This window comes from Serinus canaria, chromosome 10 (genome assembly GCF_022539315.1).
Source record: "Serinus canaria isolate serCan28SL12 chromosome 10, serCan2020, whole genome shotgun sequence".
Taxonomy (NCBI): domain Eukaryota; kingdom Metazoa; phylum Chordata; class Aves; order Passeriformes; family Fringillidae; genus Serinus; species Serinus canaria.
The window spans coordinates 17,723,568-17,744,217 of record NC_066324.1 but is presented as its reverse complement, the minus strand read 5'-3'; the positions used below and the strand labels follow the sequence as shown (position 1 = coordinate 17,744,217).

General features: G+C 58.1%; 1 protein-coding gene across 7 annotated transcripts; it reads left to right on the top strand.

Moving 5' to 3' along the window:
- The first annotated feature begins 2,351 nt into the window (after positions 1–2,351).
- Positions 2,352–20,558, top strand: CELF6 (CUGBP Elav-like family member 6). Of its 7 annotated transcripts, none has more exons than XM_009089819.4 (13): positions 2,352–2,595; positions 6,748–6,830; positions 13,388–13,436; positions 14,895–15,023; positions 15,108–15,187; positions 15,647–15,790; positions 16,136–16,280; positions 16,364–16,513; positions 16,796–16,858; positions 17,620–17,700; positions 17,806–17,949; positions 19,041–19,190; positions 19,374–20,558. In XM_009089819.4, exons 1-12 carry the CDS (start codon positions 2,352–2,354, stop codon positions 19,166–19,168), a joined length of 1,440 nt encoding a protein of 479 aa, XP_009088067.2. In that variant the 3' UTR covers positions 19,169–19,190; positions 19,374–20,558. The 7 variants fall into 7 exon arrangements, with proteins under 7 accessions (XP_009088067.2, XP_018769269.1, XP_018769268.1 ...); XM_018913724.3 differs by having other exon boundaries at positions 2,353–2,595; positions 14,898–15,023; XM_018913723.3 differs by having other exon boundaries at positions 2,353–2,595; positions 17,623–17,700.
- Positions 20,559–20,650: the final 92 nt, after the last annotated feature.

Below are 20,650 nucleotides of genomic sequence, written 5' to 3'. Positions count from 1 at the left end.
GCCTTTGTCGGGTGGCCCGTTCCTTCCAGAACATCTATTTTGGTCGTGTAAAACTTGCCGGGGAGCAGGGAACAGGGAACAGGCAGCGTGTGAATCACTCGGGGCCAACGGGTTTAAAAATAAACCCAAGCGGCGGCGAGGAGCAGCCGCCAAGCCCCCGGATTCCGGCAGGATTGTGCTCCACACGTCCCAAACCCACCCGTGGGCACTGGCACCGGCCAGGGGAGTTTATTGGGACACGCTTGGAGCGGCGGGCACCTGTGTGCATGGTGTGTGTGAGTGCTTGTAAACACGTGTGTGCACCGGGTGTGTGCCTGCAAGCATGTGTGCAATGTGTAAGTACTTGGGGTGTGTTATGTGTGTAAACACGAGTGCGTTGTGGGCATCGTGCGTGCGTGTGTGTGTGTGTGTGTGTGTGTGTGTGTGTGTGCTTGTAAACACGTGTCTGCTTGTGAGCACGCACTTGCACGCACGTGGTTGTGGGTCCTCACATCCACTCGTGCACACACATGCACAAGGGTTGAACACACATGCACGTGTGCACACTCGTGCACAAATGCACTCGCTCACACGTTCATGTGGGTCCTTGCACACATGCACTCATGTACAAACTTGCACACGTGTGCATATAGCTGCTTGCATGCATACACTTATGTACGTGCCTGTACACCTGTCCATATGGATCCTCGCACACTTGCACACGTGTGCATGTGTGTCTTTGCCCTCATGCACATACTTGCACTCCTGTGTACACACACACACTTCCACTCATGAGCAAGGGAGTCCTTGCACACATATATATAGGCCATTGCACACATGTGCCTATGGGTCCTTGCGAGCCCGTGCATTCCTGTACACACTTGCACACACATGCACACCTGCACACACATGCAAATGCCCCCACACATCATTGCCCAGACTCACACACACGTGCTGTGCATGCCCTTGCACGCACGTGTGCTCTCTTGCAGCACCTTTATGTTCTTGCACATGCTTGAACATGCATGCACATGTTTGTGTAGACTTGCACGTGCTTGCACACATGCTCACACACACACAGTGGCACACGCTCACAGCCCTTCCCACACTCACAAGCCCCTGCATGCACGAGGCAGTGCGCCGGGGAAGCCAGGCTTTCCCCCACCTGGCTGCTGCTTTGGGACTAATTAATTAATTAACGACAACACCAGGTATTAAAGCTGCTCAGTCTAATTACAGATCTTTCGGGGTGACGCGGGATGCAGGAGGGAAGTGCTCTCCTCCTTCCCGTTCTGGGGCAGCCCCAGGGGGGGCAACAGGGGCAGTGTGGGGTCCGTGGAGGCAAAAAAACAAAGTGTTCAAATTGACCCTGTTGTGCCTCTTCTGTGTGTTTAAACCCTGCTCTGAGGTGGGGAACAGCGAGGGGTTAAGTCTGGATGTTTCTAAAGGGCTGCAGGGGGGGAAGGTGGGAGGCTGCTCTGCTCCTTGGACAGTCCAGACTGGGGCTGGGGGGATGATGGGGCAAAAGAGGGATGGAGGGGGATGAGGGAATGGAGGCGGGATGGAGGTGGTGGAGGATGATGGGGGTGATGGGGAGATGGGGGAAAGGGGGGGAGATAGGTGGTCATGGGGGTGATGGGGGATGAGAGGAAAGGGGGTACATGAGGGGATATGAGGGGGATGGAGAGTGGCGGGGCATGACAGGGGGTGATGGGGGTCATAGGAAGTGATGGGAAGGATGGGGAGGGAGACCAGGGGTGATGGAGGATGATGCGGGGTGATGAGAGGTGATGAGCATGATGGGGGATGATGGGGGAGGGCGATGGAGGTGATGGGGCTGATGGTGGTGATAGGGGTAATGGGGATGACAGGGGTGATGGGGATGCCGGGAGGTGATGGGGGGCGATAAGGATTCTGGTGATGGGGGGGGGCAGAGGGGTGTGTGATGGTAATGACGGGGGCTGATGGAGGGAGGTGGGGATGACGGGGAGGATGGGGGTGACGGGAGCCGAAAGAGGAGACACGGGGCGGGCGATGGACGCGGGAGGGTGACGAGGCGGGGGGGTCCGGGGTGAGCCCGGCAGGGCGCAGCAGTGGGCGGAGCCGGGACGCGCCCCGCCCCTCTTTCCGCCCCGCGGTTCTGATTGGCCACCGCCCCCTCATTATGCTAATACAGCACCCCTGGGCGGGGCCGTCCGGCTGACGTCACGGGCCCGCTGGCGGGCGCGGGCCGAGCCGAGCCGAGCCGAGAGGAGCCGAGCGGGGCGGTGCCGAGCGGTGCCGAGGCGAGCCGAGCGGTGCCGAGCGGTGCCGAGCGGTGCCGGGCGGTGCCGAGCGGTGCCGGTCGGGCGGGGCGGGGCGCGGAACGGGCCATGGCGGCGGCGGCGGCGGGCGAGGCGGCGGGGGCGGCGTTCAGCACCGCGAACAGCGGCCGGGTGAACGGGCTGAGCCGCCCGCCCGGCGCCATCGCCATGAAGGACCACGACGCCATCAAGCTGTTCGTGGGGCAGATTCCGCGCAACCTGGAGGAGAGCGACCTCAAGCCGCTCTTCGAGGAGTTCGGCCGCATCTACGAGCTCACCGTGCTCAAGGATCGCTTCACCGGCATGCACAAAGGTGCGGGGGCGGCGGGCCGGGGGACCCCCCGGGTGGGACACCCAGGTGTGGGGGCTGTCCTGAGGTGAGGTGGGACACGCCGGGGTGGGGGGGATCCTCAGTGAGGTACCGCACTGGTGGGATGTCGTGAGGTGGGGGGGGACCCTCAGTGATGTACTGCTGTGGTGGGAAACTCTGAGGTGGGGGGGGATCCTCAGTGAGGTACCGCTCTGGTGGGACACCCTGAGGTGTGGAGGATCCTCAGTGAGGTACTGCTGTGGTGGGACACCCTCAGTGAGGTACCACTCTGGTGGGACACTCTGAGTTGGGGGGCACCCTCAGTGAGGTACTGCTGTGGTGGGACACCCTCAGTGAGGTGCCACTCTGGTGGGACACTCTGAGTTGGGGGGCACCCTCAGTGAGGTACTGCTGTGGTGGGACACCCTCAGTGAGGTACCACTCTGGTGGGACACTCTGAGTTGGGGGGCACCCTCAGTGAGGTACTGCTGTGGTGGGACACCCTCAGTGAGGTGCCACTCTGGTGGGACACTCTGAGTTGGGGGGCACCCTCAGTGAGGTACTGCTGTGGTGGGACACCCTCAGTGAGGTGCCACTCTGGTGGGACACTGTGAGTTGGGGGGCACCCTCAGTGAGGTACTGCTGTGGTGGGACACCCTGAGGTGTGGAGGGATCCTCAGCGAGGTACTGCTCTGGTGGGATGTGCTGAGGTGTGGGGGATCCTCAGTGAGGTACTGCTCTGGTGGGACACCCTGAGGTGGAGTGTCCTGGGATGGGGGATCCCTCAGGTGGGACATCACTGAGATGTGGCATCTAAGTATGGGCCACCCGTGAGGCAGGACAGACTGAGGTGGGGGGAACCTTCTCAGGTGGGACACCCCTGAGGTGAGGTACCCCTCAAGTGGGACAGGCAGAGATGGATCATCCTGACAAAGGGAAACCCCTCAGGTGGAATGCCCTGAGGTGGGATGCTCTGAGGGTGGGGACCTCTCAGTTGTGGTACCCCTGTGGTGGGATAAGCATCCTGGCATATAGGGGGACCCCTGGGGTGAAGACACCCCTGAAGTGGTACACCCTGAGGCAAAGGCACCCAGTGTGAGGCACCCCTGATATGGCACAGCCTGAGGCAGGATATCCCTGAGGCAAAGGCACCCCTGAAATGACGTACTCCATCAGATGGGACAACCTGAGGTTTGGTACCTAAGTGTGGACCACCACTGAGGTGGGATGCCTTGAGATGAAGGTACCCCTCATGTGGGACATCCTGAGATGGTGCATCCCAAGACAGGGATACCTCTAAGGTGGGACATCCCTGAGGTGGAGACACACATGAGGTAGGATAACCTGAGGTGGAGCACTCTTAGGTACAGCTGGGATGCTTTGAGAGGGGGCACCATGATCTGGAGGTATGCCTGAGGTCAGAGACACTGGTATGGGGCACTTCTGACATGCGGGTACCTGTGAGGTGATGTAGCCCTGAAATTGAGGTACCTCTAAGGTGGGACACCCTGAGGTGGAGTACCCAAATATGGGGCACCCCTCAGCTGAGTTACACCTGAGGTGGAGATACCCTTGATGTGGAGGCTACACCCACAAGTATGGGGCATCCCAAGGAGTGGAAACATTTGGGGTGAAGGTACCCCTAATTTGGAGGAAACCTTGAGGTGGGAACACCCCAGTATGGAGTGTTTGGATATATAGCCCTTCCTAAGATTGGGGTACCCCTGAGGAAGAGGGGAGCACCCACCAGGGGTCAGGGTGCTGCTGTCTGTCTTGGGGGCACCCCTGGGATCAGAGCATCACAGGGAGCATTGCAATGGATTTTAGAACATCTGCCTGACTCGGGGGCACCTGTCTGGCATCAGCACAGCCGCATGAGTTTTGTGCACCCCTGGAGTTGGAGCACCCCTGGGATACAGGCCCCCCACTGTGGATGGGGACGTGCCATGTCTGCAGTGTGTCCCAGGTGCTGTGGCCCTGTGTCACGGCTTGAGGAGCAGTGATGCACCAAGGGTGTCACTCTGGCACCACCGAGGTCTCCACAGAACCCCCCAGCCAAGAGCTGTGGTGTGCAGCACCAGAGCAGGGTCAACACACTCCAGGTGTCACCCAGACAGGAACCACAAGCTGTCACCAAACCCCCGTGCCACGGCCAGCACCTCCTTCTCTGGGACTTTCCTGGGAAGCCAGAACTTGGCATTTGTGGTTGCTGCCTTGTCGATGCCCTTCAGCTATGGGGTAGCCGCCTGGACTCTATCATTTTTGGCACTTTTGGCCTTCAGCATTTCTCCAGGTGTCTCTGAAGCTGCTTCTGTGCCTGGATCAATGGGATTTGCACCCTTCCAGGCTCCCTCTGCGCTTCCTCCAGCGCGGGCTTCAACGTCTGCGGCCCAGCCGCATGATTTAATTGCGGACGCTCCTCTAATTTGAACGGCATCCTCCCTCCCGGCGAGCCTCCAGAGCAGAACCGCTCCCGCGCCAGCCCTCCCAACTTCTCCAGAATGCCCGGGCACCATCTACATTGTCGCCTGCAGGAAAAACAGGGAAAAAAAAAAGAGAGAAAGAAGAGCGGAGAGCAGGAAGCCAACATGATTACAGATGGTAAACACTGGAAATGGCACCGGGACTGAGGCGAGCTGCTGTGCTGATTTCTCCTTCCCACCCACAGTAGGAGAGTATTGATCCAGGGGGATCTCTCCTTGCTCTCCGGTGAGGGCAGATGTCCCCAGCACCCCAAGGCGGGTGAGGGACCCAACCCCGCTGCGTCCCCCGCCCTGCCGCCATGCTCCCTCTCCTCCCAGGCACGCTGATTGTACTTATTAAGAGTTATTAATACTTAATCAGCTGGCGGATTTAATTGTGCCAATATTAAAAATGCATCAATGTCAATTTTATTCATTAAATATTTACTTTGTTGAAGGGAAACTGTTTTGCTGCTGTTTTAATATCACTTTCAGATGCTTTTGGATGTGACCCCAGCAAATTGGGGGGGAGCCCTCAGGGAGGGAACAGTGCAACGGTGGCACAGGCACCAGGAATGCTTTGGGAGATATGGAGTGAAGAGGACCGGACCCTGTCCCCAGGGCTCGCTCATTGCTGCCAGCTCTGCGAGCGAGTGGCTCGGCAGCGTGAGTCAGCGTGGGAAAACCTCGCCCCAGGCGTATTCCCGATTTCCAAAGCACCATGATGTTGAAGGAGCCGGAGTGCCTTCACCACATGAATCTCATCCCAAGGAGGATGCTTAGGCCGGGAGAAGTGTGGTGGCAAAAGAGGGTGCACAGCCTCGACACCTGGAGATCTGCTTCCTGGAGGACTTGCGCTGTGGCTTTCCCCAGGGCTGGGGCCAGAGTGCCACTGCCCATGTGCTGCCTGCTCCTCCCTGGCTCCTTCCTTCATCCTGCTGCTCCATCTCCTACCCTGTCCTGGGGGTGAGCTGTGACCCTGTGTGTGCCCATCTGGGTGTAGGGTACCAGGGCACCAGCTGGATGCTGGATGCCATGGGCCCAGGGTGTCAGTGTGACGGGATGCTGGATGCCATGGTGCTGAGCTGCTGGATGCCGTAGTGCCAGGGTGCTGGATGCCATGGTGCCAGATCATCAGGTGCTTGTGGGTGGATGCTGTGGTGCTGAGGTGATGGATGCCACCATGCCAGGGTGCCAGATCCCAGTTTATAGATTGCCAGGGTGCCAGAATGCTGAATGCCAGGGTGCCAGAATGTCAGGGTGCTGGGATTCTGGATGCCATGATGCTGAGGTGATGAATGCCACCATGCCAGGTTGCTGGGATTCTGTATGCCACCATGCCAGGGTGCCAGAATGTCAGGGGGCTGGGATGCTGGATGCCATGATGCTGAGGTGATGAATGCCACCATGCCAGGTTGCTGGGATTCTGTATGCCACCATGCCAGGGTGCCAGAGTGCTGGGATGCTGGATGCCACCATGCCAGGGTTCTGGATGCCAGGGTATCAAGTGCAATAGTGCTGGTGTGCTGGATGTCACAGTCCCAGGGTGCTGGTGTGCTGGGTATCACTGTGCTGGATGCCAAGTTGCTGAGACACCACAGTGCCATATCAGCTGTGCCACCAGCTCCCTGTGTGCACAGGGCGCTGTGACAATACCAGGCCGGACACTGATCCTGTCTCCCTGTCTCCACAGGCTGTGCCTTTCTCACCTACTGCGCCCGCGACTCCGCACTGAAGGCGCAGAGTGCCCTGCACGAGCAGAAGACGCTGCCAGGGGTAAGTGACACCAGGGTGTCGGAGTCAGTTGGGATAGGGCCTGGTGACACCTCCCTGAAGCACAGGAGAATTGAGTGACACTGGGGTGGTCGAGTTGAGCTGGAGCAGCACCTGGTGACACCTCCCCAAGGCATGGAAGCCTTCAGTGACACCGAGGGATCGGGGTGAGCCAGGGCGGGGGTCGGTGACACCTCCCCGAGGCGCGGGAGCCACTTCCAGCAGCCGCAAACCAAGGCATCGATTTTCCAGCCGCCCGCGTGCTGTTGCGCTTTCTGTGGGCTCCGACCTCCCGAGCTTAACAAAGTGAAAATAAATATTTAATTATTCGCCTAAATAAAAATCAATAGGCCCGCGGGTTGGCTGGGGAAAGAGCCGGGGCCCATGAATATCAATCCCTGCTCTGTGTGTGTGGAGCTGACAGAGGGGGATGAGGTTTGCGGGGATGTGGCTTCCTGAGCCGTGCTCCCACCGGTGGGGCCACGCTTCAGTACATTCAAGAGTTAACAGCCCACCTTGGCAGCCTAAAGGAGGCTGGGGTCAGGCCCTCCCTGGGGATTCTCATTAGGCACATGCATGTGTGTATCGCTATTGCCATGGCCCCTTGCTTGGGGATTGGGGGTGTGTGCGTGAGCACGTGTGTGCACATGGATGTGCAGGTGCACGCCCCACGGGGGCTCACAGCTGTGTGCACACACACCTCTGTGTGTGTGTGTGTGTGCACACCGCAGTGCAGGGGACTGTGTGCTTGTGCTCACACCCCTGTGCCCATGCAGGTGCTCACACCTGTGTGTGCTCACCTGTCTGTGCCTGAGCACCCCTTCTGTTCTTGCTCACACCCATGTGTATGCACTTGTGTATGCTTGGGTACACACCTGTGAATGCCTGTGAACACACCTCTGTGTCTGTGCACACCTCTCTGCTTGTGCACACAAGCACACTCATATGCGTTTATGTACAAACCCTCTACCTGTGCTCACCCCCTGTACTTGCTTGTACCCCTTGTACCTGTACTCACACACCTATACCTGTGCTCACATACCCTGTACATGCTCATTCCACCTGTGCTCACCCCGTTATCTACGCATCCCCTGTACCTGTATTCACGCACCTGTACCTGTGCTCACCCCCTGTACCTGCTCACACACCTGTATCTGTGCTCACACCTGTCCCAGCTCATACCCTGTACCTGCACACCCCCTGTACCTGTGCTCACACCCCTGGACCTGCGGACCCCCTGGACCTGCGCACCCCCCGTGTTCCCACACTCGCCCCCCCCCCAGCCCCAGTCAGGCCCCGCCCCCGGCGTGTCGGGGGACCGGGGGCGTGTCCAGACGGCGGTGGGCGTGTCATAATAAGGGCCCGCCCCCCTTCTGGCCCGGCCCGGATCGGCTCGGCGGGGCTGCGGCCGCCCCGCCCTGTGCCCCGCCCCCCTGCGCGCCGCTGCGCGAGCCCAACCGAATCCGGCCGAGCCGAACCGAACCCAGCCGAGCCTAGCCGAAACGAGCCCAGCTGAGCCCGGCCTTGCCGAGCCGAGCCGAGCTAAGCCGAGCTCGGCCGAGCCGTCTCGGGTGGAGCCGAGCGCAGCCGAGCTCAGCCGAACCGCCTCGGTGGAGCCGGCGGTCCGGCCGGTCCGGCCATGCAGCTGCCGCAGGTGCCGGCGCCGGGGCCGCGGCCGCCCGTGCTGTGGGTGCCCGCCGGGTCCAAGATTCTCTGCATCGAGGTAGGGCCCCGCCTTTGTCTGCCGCCGCCTCCGCCCGGCCCGGCACGGCCCGGCACCGCCCGGCAGCCTCCGTTCTCGCCGGGGTGGGGGGGCTGCACCGGAGGGGCTGTAAGAGGGATGTGGGTGATGGCGAAGGGGTGTATCTGCTCCCGGGGATGCTGTGCGGGAGCGGGGGTGATGGCGAGGGTGTGGATCCTTGCTCCTGGGGGTGGGCATGGAGGGGTGTTAATGGTGAGCAGGGCGTATCTGCACGCAGGGCTGGAGATGGAGGGGTGTTGGTGAGGGGGTGCATCTGCTCCCAGGGATGGGCTGGGGATACAGCAGTGTTTGTGATCAGGGTGTAATTGCACACAGGGATGGTGGGTGTGAGTGTGGGTGTTGGTGATGGAGTGTATCTGAACCCAGGGATGGGAATGAGGATGGAGCAGTGTTGGTGAGGGGTTGTATCTGCTCCCAGGCATAGAATGGGGATGGAGTAGTGCTGGTGATCAGGGTGTATTTGCACACAGGGACGGGGATGGAGGGGTGTTGATGAGCAGGGTGAATGTGCACACAGGGTTGGGGTGTATGAGTGGGCGTGTTGCAGGCTGTATCTGCACACAGGGATGAGGATGGAGGGGTGTTGGTGGGGAGGTGTATCTGCTCCCAGGGATGGGGTGGGGGGGTGTGGGTGTTGCAGGGTGTATCTGCACGCAGGGATGAGGATTGGGGGTGCTGGTGACAGGGTGTATCTGCTCCCAGGGATGGGTATTGGGGATGGAGGAGTGTTGGTGAGGAGGGTGTATTTGCACAGAAGAATGGGGTTGGAGGGGTGTTGGTGAGGGAATGTATCTGCACCCACAGATGGGGTGTGTGGGTGTGAGGGTTGCTGTGCAGGGTGTATCTGCACCCAGGGATGGGTGCATGTGTTGGCAGGGTGGTTGTTGGTGATGAGGGTGTATTTGCACTCAGGGATGGCGGCTCTGTGTGTGTGTGTGTGTGTGTGGCTGAGAGGGTGTATCTGCACCCCGGGAAAGAGAGGGTGTCGGCAGGGGGGTGTTGGTGATGTACTGGGACCAGGGAGGCTGTGTATGGTGTGGGTGTCGGTGAGGAGGGTGTTCTGGCACCCAGGAATGCTGGGGGGGGTGTGGTGTTTGCAGGCAGGGATGGAGGATGATGGTGAGGAGGTGTATCTGCCCCCAGGGATGGGTTTGGTGTGTGTGCTGGCTGGAGGGTGTATTTGTCCACCGCAGGTTTGCATGTGTGTGTGTGTGTGTGTGTGTGTGTGTGTGTGTGTGTGTGTGTGTGTGTAGTGCAGGTGTGCAAGGGGCAGCGCTCAGGGGGTGTTGCACCCCCAGGCAGTGCGGGGAGGGGTGTGTGTGTTGGCAGGGGTGCAGCTTTGACCCCCGGGTGTGTGCAGGTGGGTGTGCAAGCACGTGGGGGTGTGTGTGTGTGGGAAGAGGAGCCTAGGGTGTCTTTGCCCCCAGTGATGGTGACAGGGTGTGGGTGCACATGGGCTGGGGGAGTGGCAGCAGTGACGGTGTGTGGGCACACCGGGTGTGACAGGAAGTGCAGGTGTGTGCAGGTGTTGTGCTGGGCTCAGGTGTGCACGGTGGCCTTGGGGATGAGATGTGGGTGTTGCTGGGGGTGCCGTGCGCCCACCCAAGCTGTCCATGTGCCTGCAAAGGGCTCCCAGGGGTCCCACTATGGGTCCTGCTGCTACAATGGGGAAACTGAGGCAAGGGGCATTGTATCCCCGGCGCTGGCTGTGCATCCCAGGGTGCGTGCCCATGGTTGCGTGTGATCCATGGCAGCAGGAAGGGTTCTGTGGGATGCATGGCATGCAGACTGGGGCTGTCCAGGTGCCCGTGGGGCTGTGTGCAGTGGTGCACGGGCACACGTGGGTGCGCAGCGGTGCTGGGACAGACGTGCGGTGTGCGCAGCGCTGCGTGGGCACACGTGTGCGGCTTCCGAGGTGTGCAGCTGTGCCAGGGGGATTGGGGGTGGCTGTGCTCGGGGGGTGCTGGGGTCTGTGGTTGTGTTCAGAGGTGTGTAGACGTGTGCAGGGTGTCCCAGGGTGGTCATACACATGCAGGGGTGTGCAGTGGTGTGGCTGTCCCCAGGCTGCCTGTGGGACCTGGCTGTGGGCTACCCTCAGGGCTCTGTCAAGGTATTCCTGTGACGAGTGACTGCCAGTACCTCGGTTCCTGTCTCCTTAGGGTGGCACAGACATGAGGCTCCCACAGGCACTCGCTTCTCCAGTGTCACCTGCCACCTCCATCTCATTTGTGTGCATGGTTGCCTGCTGGATCCTCTGGCTGTTGGTTGTGAGGACAAGGAGGAGGAGTGTGATGCCAAGGAAGGAGTAAAGGCCAGAAGTGACCCTGTCCCACTGGGCACATCCCCTGGCCATGATTCTATGGGCTGGCTCTCCCTGGTACCCAAGTTCTTGAGGGGCTTCAAATTTGGGTAGGGGACAGTGCCTGAGCAGTCAGGAGGTGGTTTAGCAGCCACTGTTGACCCCCTGTGCTGTGGAACACTAGTGGTTTGGCCATGGGGTAGCTGGGGCTTTATGAACTGCTGATGATGGTTGGTGCTGGAACACCCCAAGCAGGGTGTCACTATGTCCTTGGGGTGTGGGGGATGGATGGATGGATGGATGGATGGATGGATGGATGGATGGATGGATGGATGGATGGATGGATGGATGGATGGATGGATGGATGGATGGATGGATGGATGGATGGATGGATGGATGGATGGATGGATGGACGCTGTGTGAGTGGAAAGGTGGGTGGTGGCAAGATGGAAGATGGATGGGCAGATGGAAGGGTGGTACAGGAATGGATGGGTGCTGGGGATAGGGATGGGTGTTGCGGGTGTGGATGGGTGTTCAGGAATGGATGGAGGATCTTGGCAATATAGATGGATGCTATGGGAATGGAAGGGTGTATGGGGATGGATGTTGGGGATGTGGATGGCTGCAGTGGGGATGGACAGGTATTTGGAGGTGGATGGATGGGTGTTGGTGATATAGATGTATGCTATGAGAGTAAATGGGTGTTATGAGGATGGGTGTTGGGGTTATGGATGGGTTCTATGGGGATGGATGGATGCTATGGGAATGGGTGTTGGGGTATGGCTGAATGAATCCAGGGCGAAGATGGTTGTGTGGATGATAGTGTGGGTGTCCAGGATGGATGAATGGATGGATGGGTGTTGCAGGGTGGGCAGGTGGGTGTCAGGAGCAGGGGGAAGTGGCTAGGTGGCTGTTTAGTGTGGGAGGATGGATTGAGGGCTGTGTGGACACAGTGCAGTGGTGCTGTGGGGACAACTGGGAGGTCTGGGTGCCACAGGGGATCATTGAGCACCCTGTGGTGGGCACGTTGTGTTGTCAAGGGTGCCAAACCCCCTTTCTGGGGGTGTCTAGAGGCCAAGACAATTTCTCCTTGGTGTGGTGTGGCAGCCCTGGGGTAGGTTAGCTGGTCCCTGAGGCCTGACATTTATAAACATCAGCCGCTCCCGGGGAATCAATACAGTTTAATAACCGGCGAGCGGAGACGGGAGACACATCAAAATGACACTCTGCGGCTCCGTAAATGTTATTCTAAATCATCCTCACTGGGTTTATTACATTAAGCATACAGCAGCGGGCATGGGAAATTTATTCCATCAAAGGCCATCACGCTGTAAATGGGGCTGGCGGGTCAGTGGAGGGGGGCTGCCCCCCCCCAAAATGGGGTTCTCTCCTCCTGGCTGTGGCAGGGATGTGAGGGACAGTGGGGTTCTGGGTTTAGGGTCTCGGTGCTGTCACAACCTCTGGAGTTTGGGGTGAGCCAAATCCTGCCCCTACACAAGGTGGATGTTTGGGGGACTGGTGACATAATGGGTGACCCTGTGAGGTGTCCCCTCGGTGCCTCTCTGTGCCATCCCATGACTCTTGGGGACTCAATCCTTTCCCTGGACCATCCCCAGCTCTGCGCTGACATTTCTCTCCACGTTTCCCTGGAGACGAGGTAGTTGCTGTGGAAACCTCCCTCCTCTTCTCTCTTACCCATCCTCTTCCTCACCCTGATGTAGGGGGGACTGTCTCTGCTCCCACCCATCCCCAAAATTTAGGGACCCCTAATAAGAGTGCAGCAGGGGGCACCTGGGATGGGGGTGCACAAACACATGGGGGTGACTGTGCCCGTGTGTGCTCAGGGCGTGTTCATGTGCGCACCCCCGCGCCATCATGTGTGACATCTCGCTGTTGCCGTGGCGACCCCATCGAGCACATGGCTCGGGCTCCGCAGCATCGCGGGGGAAGTACGCTTGTTGCCATGGAAACGGCCATAATTGTAGCATTTTTCGGCTAAAAGAGGGGAAAAAGGAGGGGGAGAGAGGAGGAGGAATGGCTCCATGGGGCAGCAGGCCAGGGATGTGCCTGCCAGCCCAGCATGTCCTGCTGCACACGGGTGTCATGCTTGTGGGTGCACATGGCGGTGACAAGGAGGAGGCCAAATTTGGGTGAGGTTTGGGAAAAAGAGGGCAATGGTGCCAGAGGGGCCGGGGCTGGCGGGGTGCTACTGCTGCCTCTGCAGTCCTTTGCAGTCGAGGAAAGCAGGCAGGCGGCCAAGCCTGGCACTGGCAGCCCCGCGGGCGCCTGCAGCACCGGGTGCCCATAGCCAGGGCCGGAGCATTGCCCTCTGCACATGGCATCCCCGCGTCTCTGTGGCCACAAGCCCCAAATCTGTTCATGCAAGTCCCTCCCCTTTTTCCCAGCTCCCAGTGCCAGTCATTGGCCAAATCCTGCTGTTCCCCACAGAAAGGGTTCAGGGGCCACCACACTGACCACCCGCTCTCGCTTGTGTTGCAGATGAACCGCCCCATCCAGGTGAAGCCGGCCGACAGCGAGGGCCGAGGAGGTAGGTCCTCAATTCTCCAGATGCCTGGCACTGGTAGGGGGGCACTGGGTCACCTGGGGGGTGATGGGGGACATGGTGGCGTCATGAGGGCTGCTGTGTGAAGGTTGGTTTGCAGGAAAATCCAGGAAAGGATGTGCCTTTGCTGGTGGAATCCAAACCTGGGTGCAGAGCAAATGCCATCTTCTCTCTCCCTGTCTGGTCAGCTGGGGGGAACATCCTGATATCATCCTGGGAATGTCCTGACATCATACCATGAGCATCCCAACATCCTGGGGGGCAGAGCATCAGCCAGCCATTCTCCCTCACCACCTGAATTTACTAAAAAATACAGTTCCCTCTCCAGAGCTGCCTGTGAGGACCCCAGGGCAGGAGTTGACTGCATATGGCCCAAGCCCCTCTCAAACCACCACCCCTCCAAATTCTTTGTGAGCATTTTCCACTCATCAGGCTGTGGCATTGCCAAGCTGAGGTGATCATTTGGGCAAAATTGTAGGAATTGGATCAAAATCCCACATCTGTTGTGTTGCTGGGCAGGTAGGTGCTGTCGGACATGCAGGATGCCCTCATGGGGCTGCCTGCACTTGGCAGGATGGCTGGGGTAGCTCCCCCTCCCCATCCAAACCCTGTTATTAAACACACCGGGAGCTGGTCCCAGCATGTCCCAGAGGGACCTGGCAAATAAATTACCCACTTACCAAGCGTAATTGGTGAAGGATTAAAAATCGATGGCTGAGCTGGGGCTCCCGTCTCCAGCCCCCTCACCCAGGAGGCAACGCTGGGCTACCCAGCCCACTTCCCCTGGGAGGTGGTTTATGTTTAACTAGACAACACACGAGCCCTATTCCCTTAACTAATTTTCCTGGTACCTTAACGGACTAAGCATTCATCGTCTCCTGCCATTATTTATTTATTTCCCCAGCAACGCTCTTGACAGGGCACCTTATTTCCTTTGTCAAATGCCATTAGTGTGCGGTGGGAGCGCACGGCCGCACAAGACAGATGCTGGTAATAATCATGAAATTCTCATTATTTACTATCCCTTCTCTTGTGTTTGGGTTATTGATGTCCCCTGGGCATGGCTGGAGGCTGCGGGTTGTTCTTCGAGTTGATCACACAAGGGTGATCATCTCTAGTTTGTGGATTCTCTTTGTTCCACCCCATCCCACCCCAGTGCTGGGGAGGCCAGCCCCCCCATCCCTGGCAAAAGCCCCAGCTCCACTCCCGAAAGCAATGGCTCTTCCAGGACTCACCCCTCAGCAATTTCCCCACAGGAGAGGTTTTCCCATCCCGAGTGTTCTGTAGGATTGAGATGCTAAGCCCGGCACCTTCTCCGTGGGATCGGTGTTGCTCCCTCCCTCTGATGTCACTTGGCTCCTTCCCCTCCATACACCATTTGTGGTGAGGGGTTGGGATTGGGAGTGACCTCCCACTCTCTGATGGGCTTGGTTTTGTTTTTAGAAGACAGGAAGCTCTTTGTGGGCATGCTGGGGAAGCAGCAGAGCGAGGACGACGTCCGCCGCCTCTTTGAGCCCTTTGGTCAGATTGAGGAATGCACCATCCTCCGAGGGCCTGATGGAGCCAGCAAAGGTGGGCTTTGCGGCACCGGGTGGGCACCCTGTGGACCCACAATGGCCAAATCCAACCTGTCCCATGTTCCCTCTGTTCCCTTAGGTTGTGCCTTTGTGAAATACGGCAGCCACGCCGAGGCACAGGCTGCCATCAACAGCCTGCATGGCAGCCAAACTATGCCGGTAAGTGCCAGGCTCACACCCTGCCCTGGCTGACCCCACGCTGCCTGCTTAATCCAATCACCCACTAATTTGATCCTCAGTCTAATTGCATCAAAATCCTGCAGACTGGCAATTTGTTGGCCACATCACCCCAGGTTCCTCCTTGCCAAGGTGCTGAGCCCCAGAGGTGGGAGCTTGGGGCTAATTCTCTCCATGCCAGAGAAAGGGGTGGTTTAATTAACGCTGAAGGTCAGAATTGTGGACAAGGAAAGGGAAAGGAAGCAGAGGTCAGGGAGCTGCCACTGGGGAGGAAAACTGGCTATAATTAAACCTCACATCGATCATGGGTTGCTGTTGCCAAGCTGGGCAGCATCCCCAGGGCTGAGGCTGCTGCGGATACTGCGAGCCACGCCCACGGCAGGTACACAGTTTGGGGCATTGCTGTGGTCCCACCATCAGCCCCATCTTCCCCCACCTCAGGGTGCCTCATCCAGCCTGGTGGTGAAGTTTGCAGACACGGATAAGGAGAGGACCCTGCGACGGATGCATCAGATGGCAGGGCAGCTGGGCATCTTCAACCCCATGACCATCCAGTTTGGTGCCTACGGGGCCTACACGCAAGCGGTAGGAGCTAGTGCAGACCAGGGGCTTTGGGGGACCCCTGTGGGTGGGGGGGCTGCTTTGGTCCCTAAAAGCACCAATGCCAGGGCGTGTGGATGCCTGGGAGGGCTGGTGTTTCCCTGTTTAAGGGCAGATGCGGGGCTTCCTGCCCACAGCTGAGGGTGGTTGTAGGGTTCAGTGGTCCCATATTCAACATCACCAAGACCAAGACTCCTGTCCCCGGGTCTGGCAGCAGGTGGCATTTATCCCTCTGAATCCATCCAAAGCAGAGATGCTGATTTGCCCTCCCCTCTCTCTCCTTCTCTCTGCCTCCTGCACTCCGTCCCCTTTCCCCCTTATTTCCCGAAGATCATGCAGCAGCAGGCAGCCCTGATGGCGGCTGCACAGGGCACCTGCCTCAACCCCATGGCTGCCATCGCTGCCGCCCAGATGCAACAAATGGCCGCCTTCAATGTCAGCGGGCTGGTGGCTGCCCCCCTCACCCCCTCTTCAGGTAGGACCCCCGCATTTGCCACTTGACATCCTCGGGAGGGGCACACTCGGGGTGGTGCCGACCCTGACGCCATGCTCCTGCAGGTACAAGCACCCCTCCAGGGATCAGCACGGCGCCGGTGCCCAGCATTGCCACGCCCATTGGGGTGAACGGCTTCAGCCCGCTGCCGCCCCAGACCAACGGGCAGCCCGCCTCCGAGACCATCTACACCAATGGCATCCACCCCTACCCAGGTACAGCCCTCCTGAGGCTCTGCCCCAGCCCCCGGGGCTAAGGGAGTGTGCTTGGCTCGTGTGGGATGCTCAAGGGGGGCTCCCCATCCCAGGAACACGCTGGATAAACCCGCCCTGTGCTCCCGTGGCAGCGCTGCAGGGAGGAGGGAATTCAGACAGGGAGCAGCTCTGCCCCTCCATGGCAGCACTTGGTTAGGAGCCCTTTCCCGTGGGAGCTATGCATGCATCCCTGGCTTTCTCTGGCTTACTCTATCTTCCTTCTCCTTTCTCTTCTCTTCCCAGCTCAAAGCCCCACGGTGGCAGACCCCCTCCAGCAGGCCTACGCCGGCATGCAGCACTATGCAGGTCTCAAACTTCGCTTCCCACTCCTTCCCTCTCTCCCCTCTTTGCTCCTCACCCTTATTTTTGGGAGGTGAACATCACCCTGGGGTTGAACATTGGACTGGGGCAGTGTATTTGGGCATGGATACATGAGGGGAGCAGCAGGTGCTGAGCCTTGGCAGGAGCTCCAGGGTGGCAATGCCGATGAAAGTGCTGTCCCCTCATCCCACTGGGTCCTGTCATGGCCCCCCTTGCAAATTTTGGATGGTGCAAAGTGAATTTTAATACTCCATGGGGGAGCCGTGGCAGTGGTGTTGAGAAGAGGGGGCAAGATTTGGGAGGTGACAGAGGGCCACCTCCATGCCAAGGCAACAGAAATCTAGATGTTTATCACGTGGCCAAGTCTGATGGCCAAGGACATGGGCTGTGGAGGGAAAAGACTCAGAGCCTCCCATGGAAATATGTCAAGCCCAGCAGCCATTTAATTAGGAGCATTGACAGCAACGTCTAGATTTGCAACAGAAAATCAAGTTTTGTACCCAAATCTTTGGGATTTTTCAGCCAAAAGTACCATCTTTCCTTATTACTGCTATCACCAGCATTTCTCCTGGGAGAGCTGCTCCCACGTCCCTGGTGTGTTGGGAGGGGTGGGAAAGGCAGAGCCAGCAGCCCTGGGGCAGGAGAGGCCCCTTGATCGCAGGTGGCAGCAAGGGACCTGCCTGTCCCAGCCCTCTCCATGGCTGGGGCAGGTACCATGGCCTCACCTTCTTGTTTCTCTCTTCCAGCAGCATATCCCACTGCCTATGCTCCCATCAGCCAAGCCTTTCCCCAGCAAGCGCCCCTCATCCCGCAGCAGCAGAGAGAAGGTGAGGGGTGGGGGTCACCCCATGTGGGGCCAGCGGCTCCTCGGTGTCCCCCCGGGGTGACCCCACCTCATAGCTGACTTGTCCTGTCCTTTGTGTGTCACCCAGGTCCCGAGGGCTGTAACCTGTTTATTTATCACCTGCCCCAGGAGTTCGGGGACGCGGAGCTCACGCAGATGTTTTTGCCTTTCGGCAACGTCATCTCTGCCAAAGTCTTTGTGGACCGTGCCACCAACCAGAGTAAATGCTTTGGTAAGTCCCAGGGTGTGGCTCTCCCTGGTGTCCCAGCTCAGGGCTCCAGCTCTTCCCAGTCCCCAGCTCAAGGTTCCAGCTACCCTTAACATCGCAGCTTGGAGCTCTGACTCTTCCTCAACATCTCAACTCAGGGGTCTGGCTCTCTTCAGTATCCCATTTTAAATATCTGGTGATCCTCGACATCCCAGCTCTTACCAGTCTCCATCTCCAGGGTCCCATTCTTTCTGGTCTTCAACCTGGAGGTCCAGCTCTCCTAATATTCCAGCTCAGGGGGTCTGTCTCTCACCAAATCCCAGCTCAAGGGTTTGGTTCTCCCCAGTCTTCCCAGCTCGGGAGTCTGGCTCTTCTGGACAACTCAGCGCAGAGCACCTCCATCTCAGGTGTCCAACTCTCCCTGAAGTCCCTGCTTCAGAGTCTGTCTCTCCAACATCTCATCCTGGGGATCTCTCTTTTCCTAGTCTCTCAGATGTCCGTGTCTCCCCGCTGTCCCTTGCTTGGGTTCCAACTCTCCCTATGTCCCCAGCTCAGGAATCTGCATCTCCCTCTCACAGCCCTCAGTGTCCCCATAGACTCTTTCACTTTGGTCTTTGGAAGCCCTGTCATCTCAGGGTCTCTGCAGATCTGGCCTACAGGTGTCCCCTGAGCCCACACATCCCATCCTGGTGTCCCCACAAACCCCATCACCCTGGTATCTCCACATACCTGCAGACCTTGGTGTCCCCGCAGACCCCATCACCTTAGTGTCCCTGCAGCCCCTATCACTTCAACAGACCCTGTCACCCCAGTGACTCCACAAATCCCATCCTGCAGTGTCCCTGCAGACAACTCCAGTGTCCTGTGGACCCTCTTATGCTGCTGTCCTCACAGCCTTGTCAGCTCAGTGTCCCTGCAGACCCTGGTGTCCCTTCAGGTACCATCACCTGTTACCCAGTCCCTGCAATCTGGGGCTATGATGTTACTACTCAAGGACCCCCTCTCCCAGCACTCCCAATCCAGGAGCATCCCACAGGATTTCAGTTCCTGGGTTGAGGCGAGGCAGCTGCCTGTGATGTGTGTGGTGACAAGCCCCTGTGTCCCCTCCCCGCCAGGTTTCGTCAGTTTTGACAATCCGACGAGTGCTCAGGCAGCCATTCAGGCCATGAATGGCTTCCAGATCGGCATGAAGAGGCTAAAAGTGCAGCTAAAGCGGCCGAAAGATGCCAACAGACCCTACTGACCCCAGCTCAGCCTGCGGAGAGGTGAGTGGCCTGGCCCTGGGGGACGTGGCAGTCGTGGAGCATCCTCCTGTTCCCGCGTTAGATCCCGAGTGTGTGCAGGGATCTCTGCCTGGCACCACCCACCCAATGGGTCCCTCCCTCCATCCTTCCCTCCCTCCATCCATCCCCCAGAAGCAGGCTGACAACCTTTTCCTTCTGTTTCAGGTCGGACATCCCGCAGTGTCTGACGACTTTCCCCTTCCCCAAGTGCAGTATCCAAACCCGTAACTCTCTTTCTTTGCAACACATCCCGGAGGAGGAAAAGGAGGAGGAGGAGGAGGTGAAGGAGAAAACGGCAAAGAAGAGAGCATTTTGGTCGTAGCTTTTTCTTTTTGAATTTTTTCCCAAACTGGTCTTGTTTGTTGTTTAACGGGAATGAGAGGAAGACAAGGAAGGAGGGGAGCGATGCGGTGCCGGGGCTGCGATTCGCTGCCGGCCGCTCGCCGGGACTCACCGGATCCCTCACTGGGAGCAAGGCTGATGGCTCCGGGCAGCCGGGCCACAATCTACCTTTGTTTTTTGGGTTTTTTTTAAAGCACTCATTTGCTGCTACTGATTTCCCAGGAGAAACGAGGAAAAGAGGCTCCAAATGGATTCTTAAACCAAAGCCGGTGGGACGGGACCAGCCTCGGGCGCTTCACCTGGAGGATGTTTGTTTGGATGATAAAGAAAAATGGCAAGATTTTCCTTTTTCCCTGCATAGGGGGAAAAAAAAGAAGGATCAAAGTATGTTGGACTTATAGAAGATATATATAAATAAGTATATATATATATATATCCCATGGAGCAGGGTGGCGGGACACGCGCTTCCCCTGCTTGTCACTGGCACAGGGACATAGGATTACTTGTTTCAGAGTCATATCATTCCTTAGAGTTTAGGGACCAAAGGACTATTGCTTTTTTTAAATATATCTATAAATAAATTAATTTAAAAAAAAACAAAACACACAAAAAAACTTCGGGAAAGGAGGAGAAAATCCAACAAAAATTAAGAAGGTTGAGTAAAACCCTCGGGGCATTCAGAGCCACGAGCGTTTCCTACAGGGCTCGGATTTGGGGGGTTCAAGGGCTTGGTTTTGGGGGCCAGTTCATGGCTGGGGATTGGGGGGATGCTGAGGGGATTTGAGGTGAGGGGGGGACTGCAGTGGCTCCCCCAGCTCCATGGCCCAGGGGGATTTGGAGCCCCTCGGTCACCTCTGGCAGAGGGCGGAGTGATGTGGTTCTTTGCATTTTGGGTTGGTTTGGGGGGATTTTTGGGTTGGGTTTTTTTTTTCAGCCAAAAAAAAACTTAAAAAAAAAAGAAAAATGTGAGGTTTCGGCCGAAATGAAGTGAAGCGAAATAAACTTATTTTGTCAAAATCGTCACCTTCGTTGGTTCTTTGGAGCAATTGCTGCTGCGTCCACCACCAAACACAACACCCGGGGCCCCTTTACGGCCAGCT

Bases quoted from the DNA above. Each gene is read 5' to 3' on its own strand.
- CELF6 (XM_009089819.4), top strand. From the start codon at position 2,352: ATGGCGGCGGCGGCGGCGGGCGAGGCGGCGGGGGCGGCGTTCAGCACC. The intron at 6,831-13,387 runs GTAAGTGACACC...CTTGTGTTGCAG, and splicing joins AGCAGAAGACGCTGCCAGGG to ATGAACCGCCCCATCCAGGT. The intron at 13,437-14,894 runs GTAGGTCCTCAA...TTTTGTTTTTAG, and splicing joins CGACAGCGAGGGCCGAGGAG to AAGACAGGAAGCTCTTTGTG.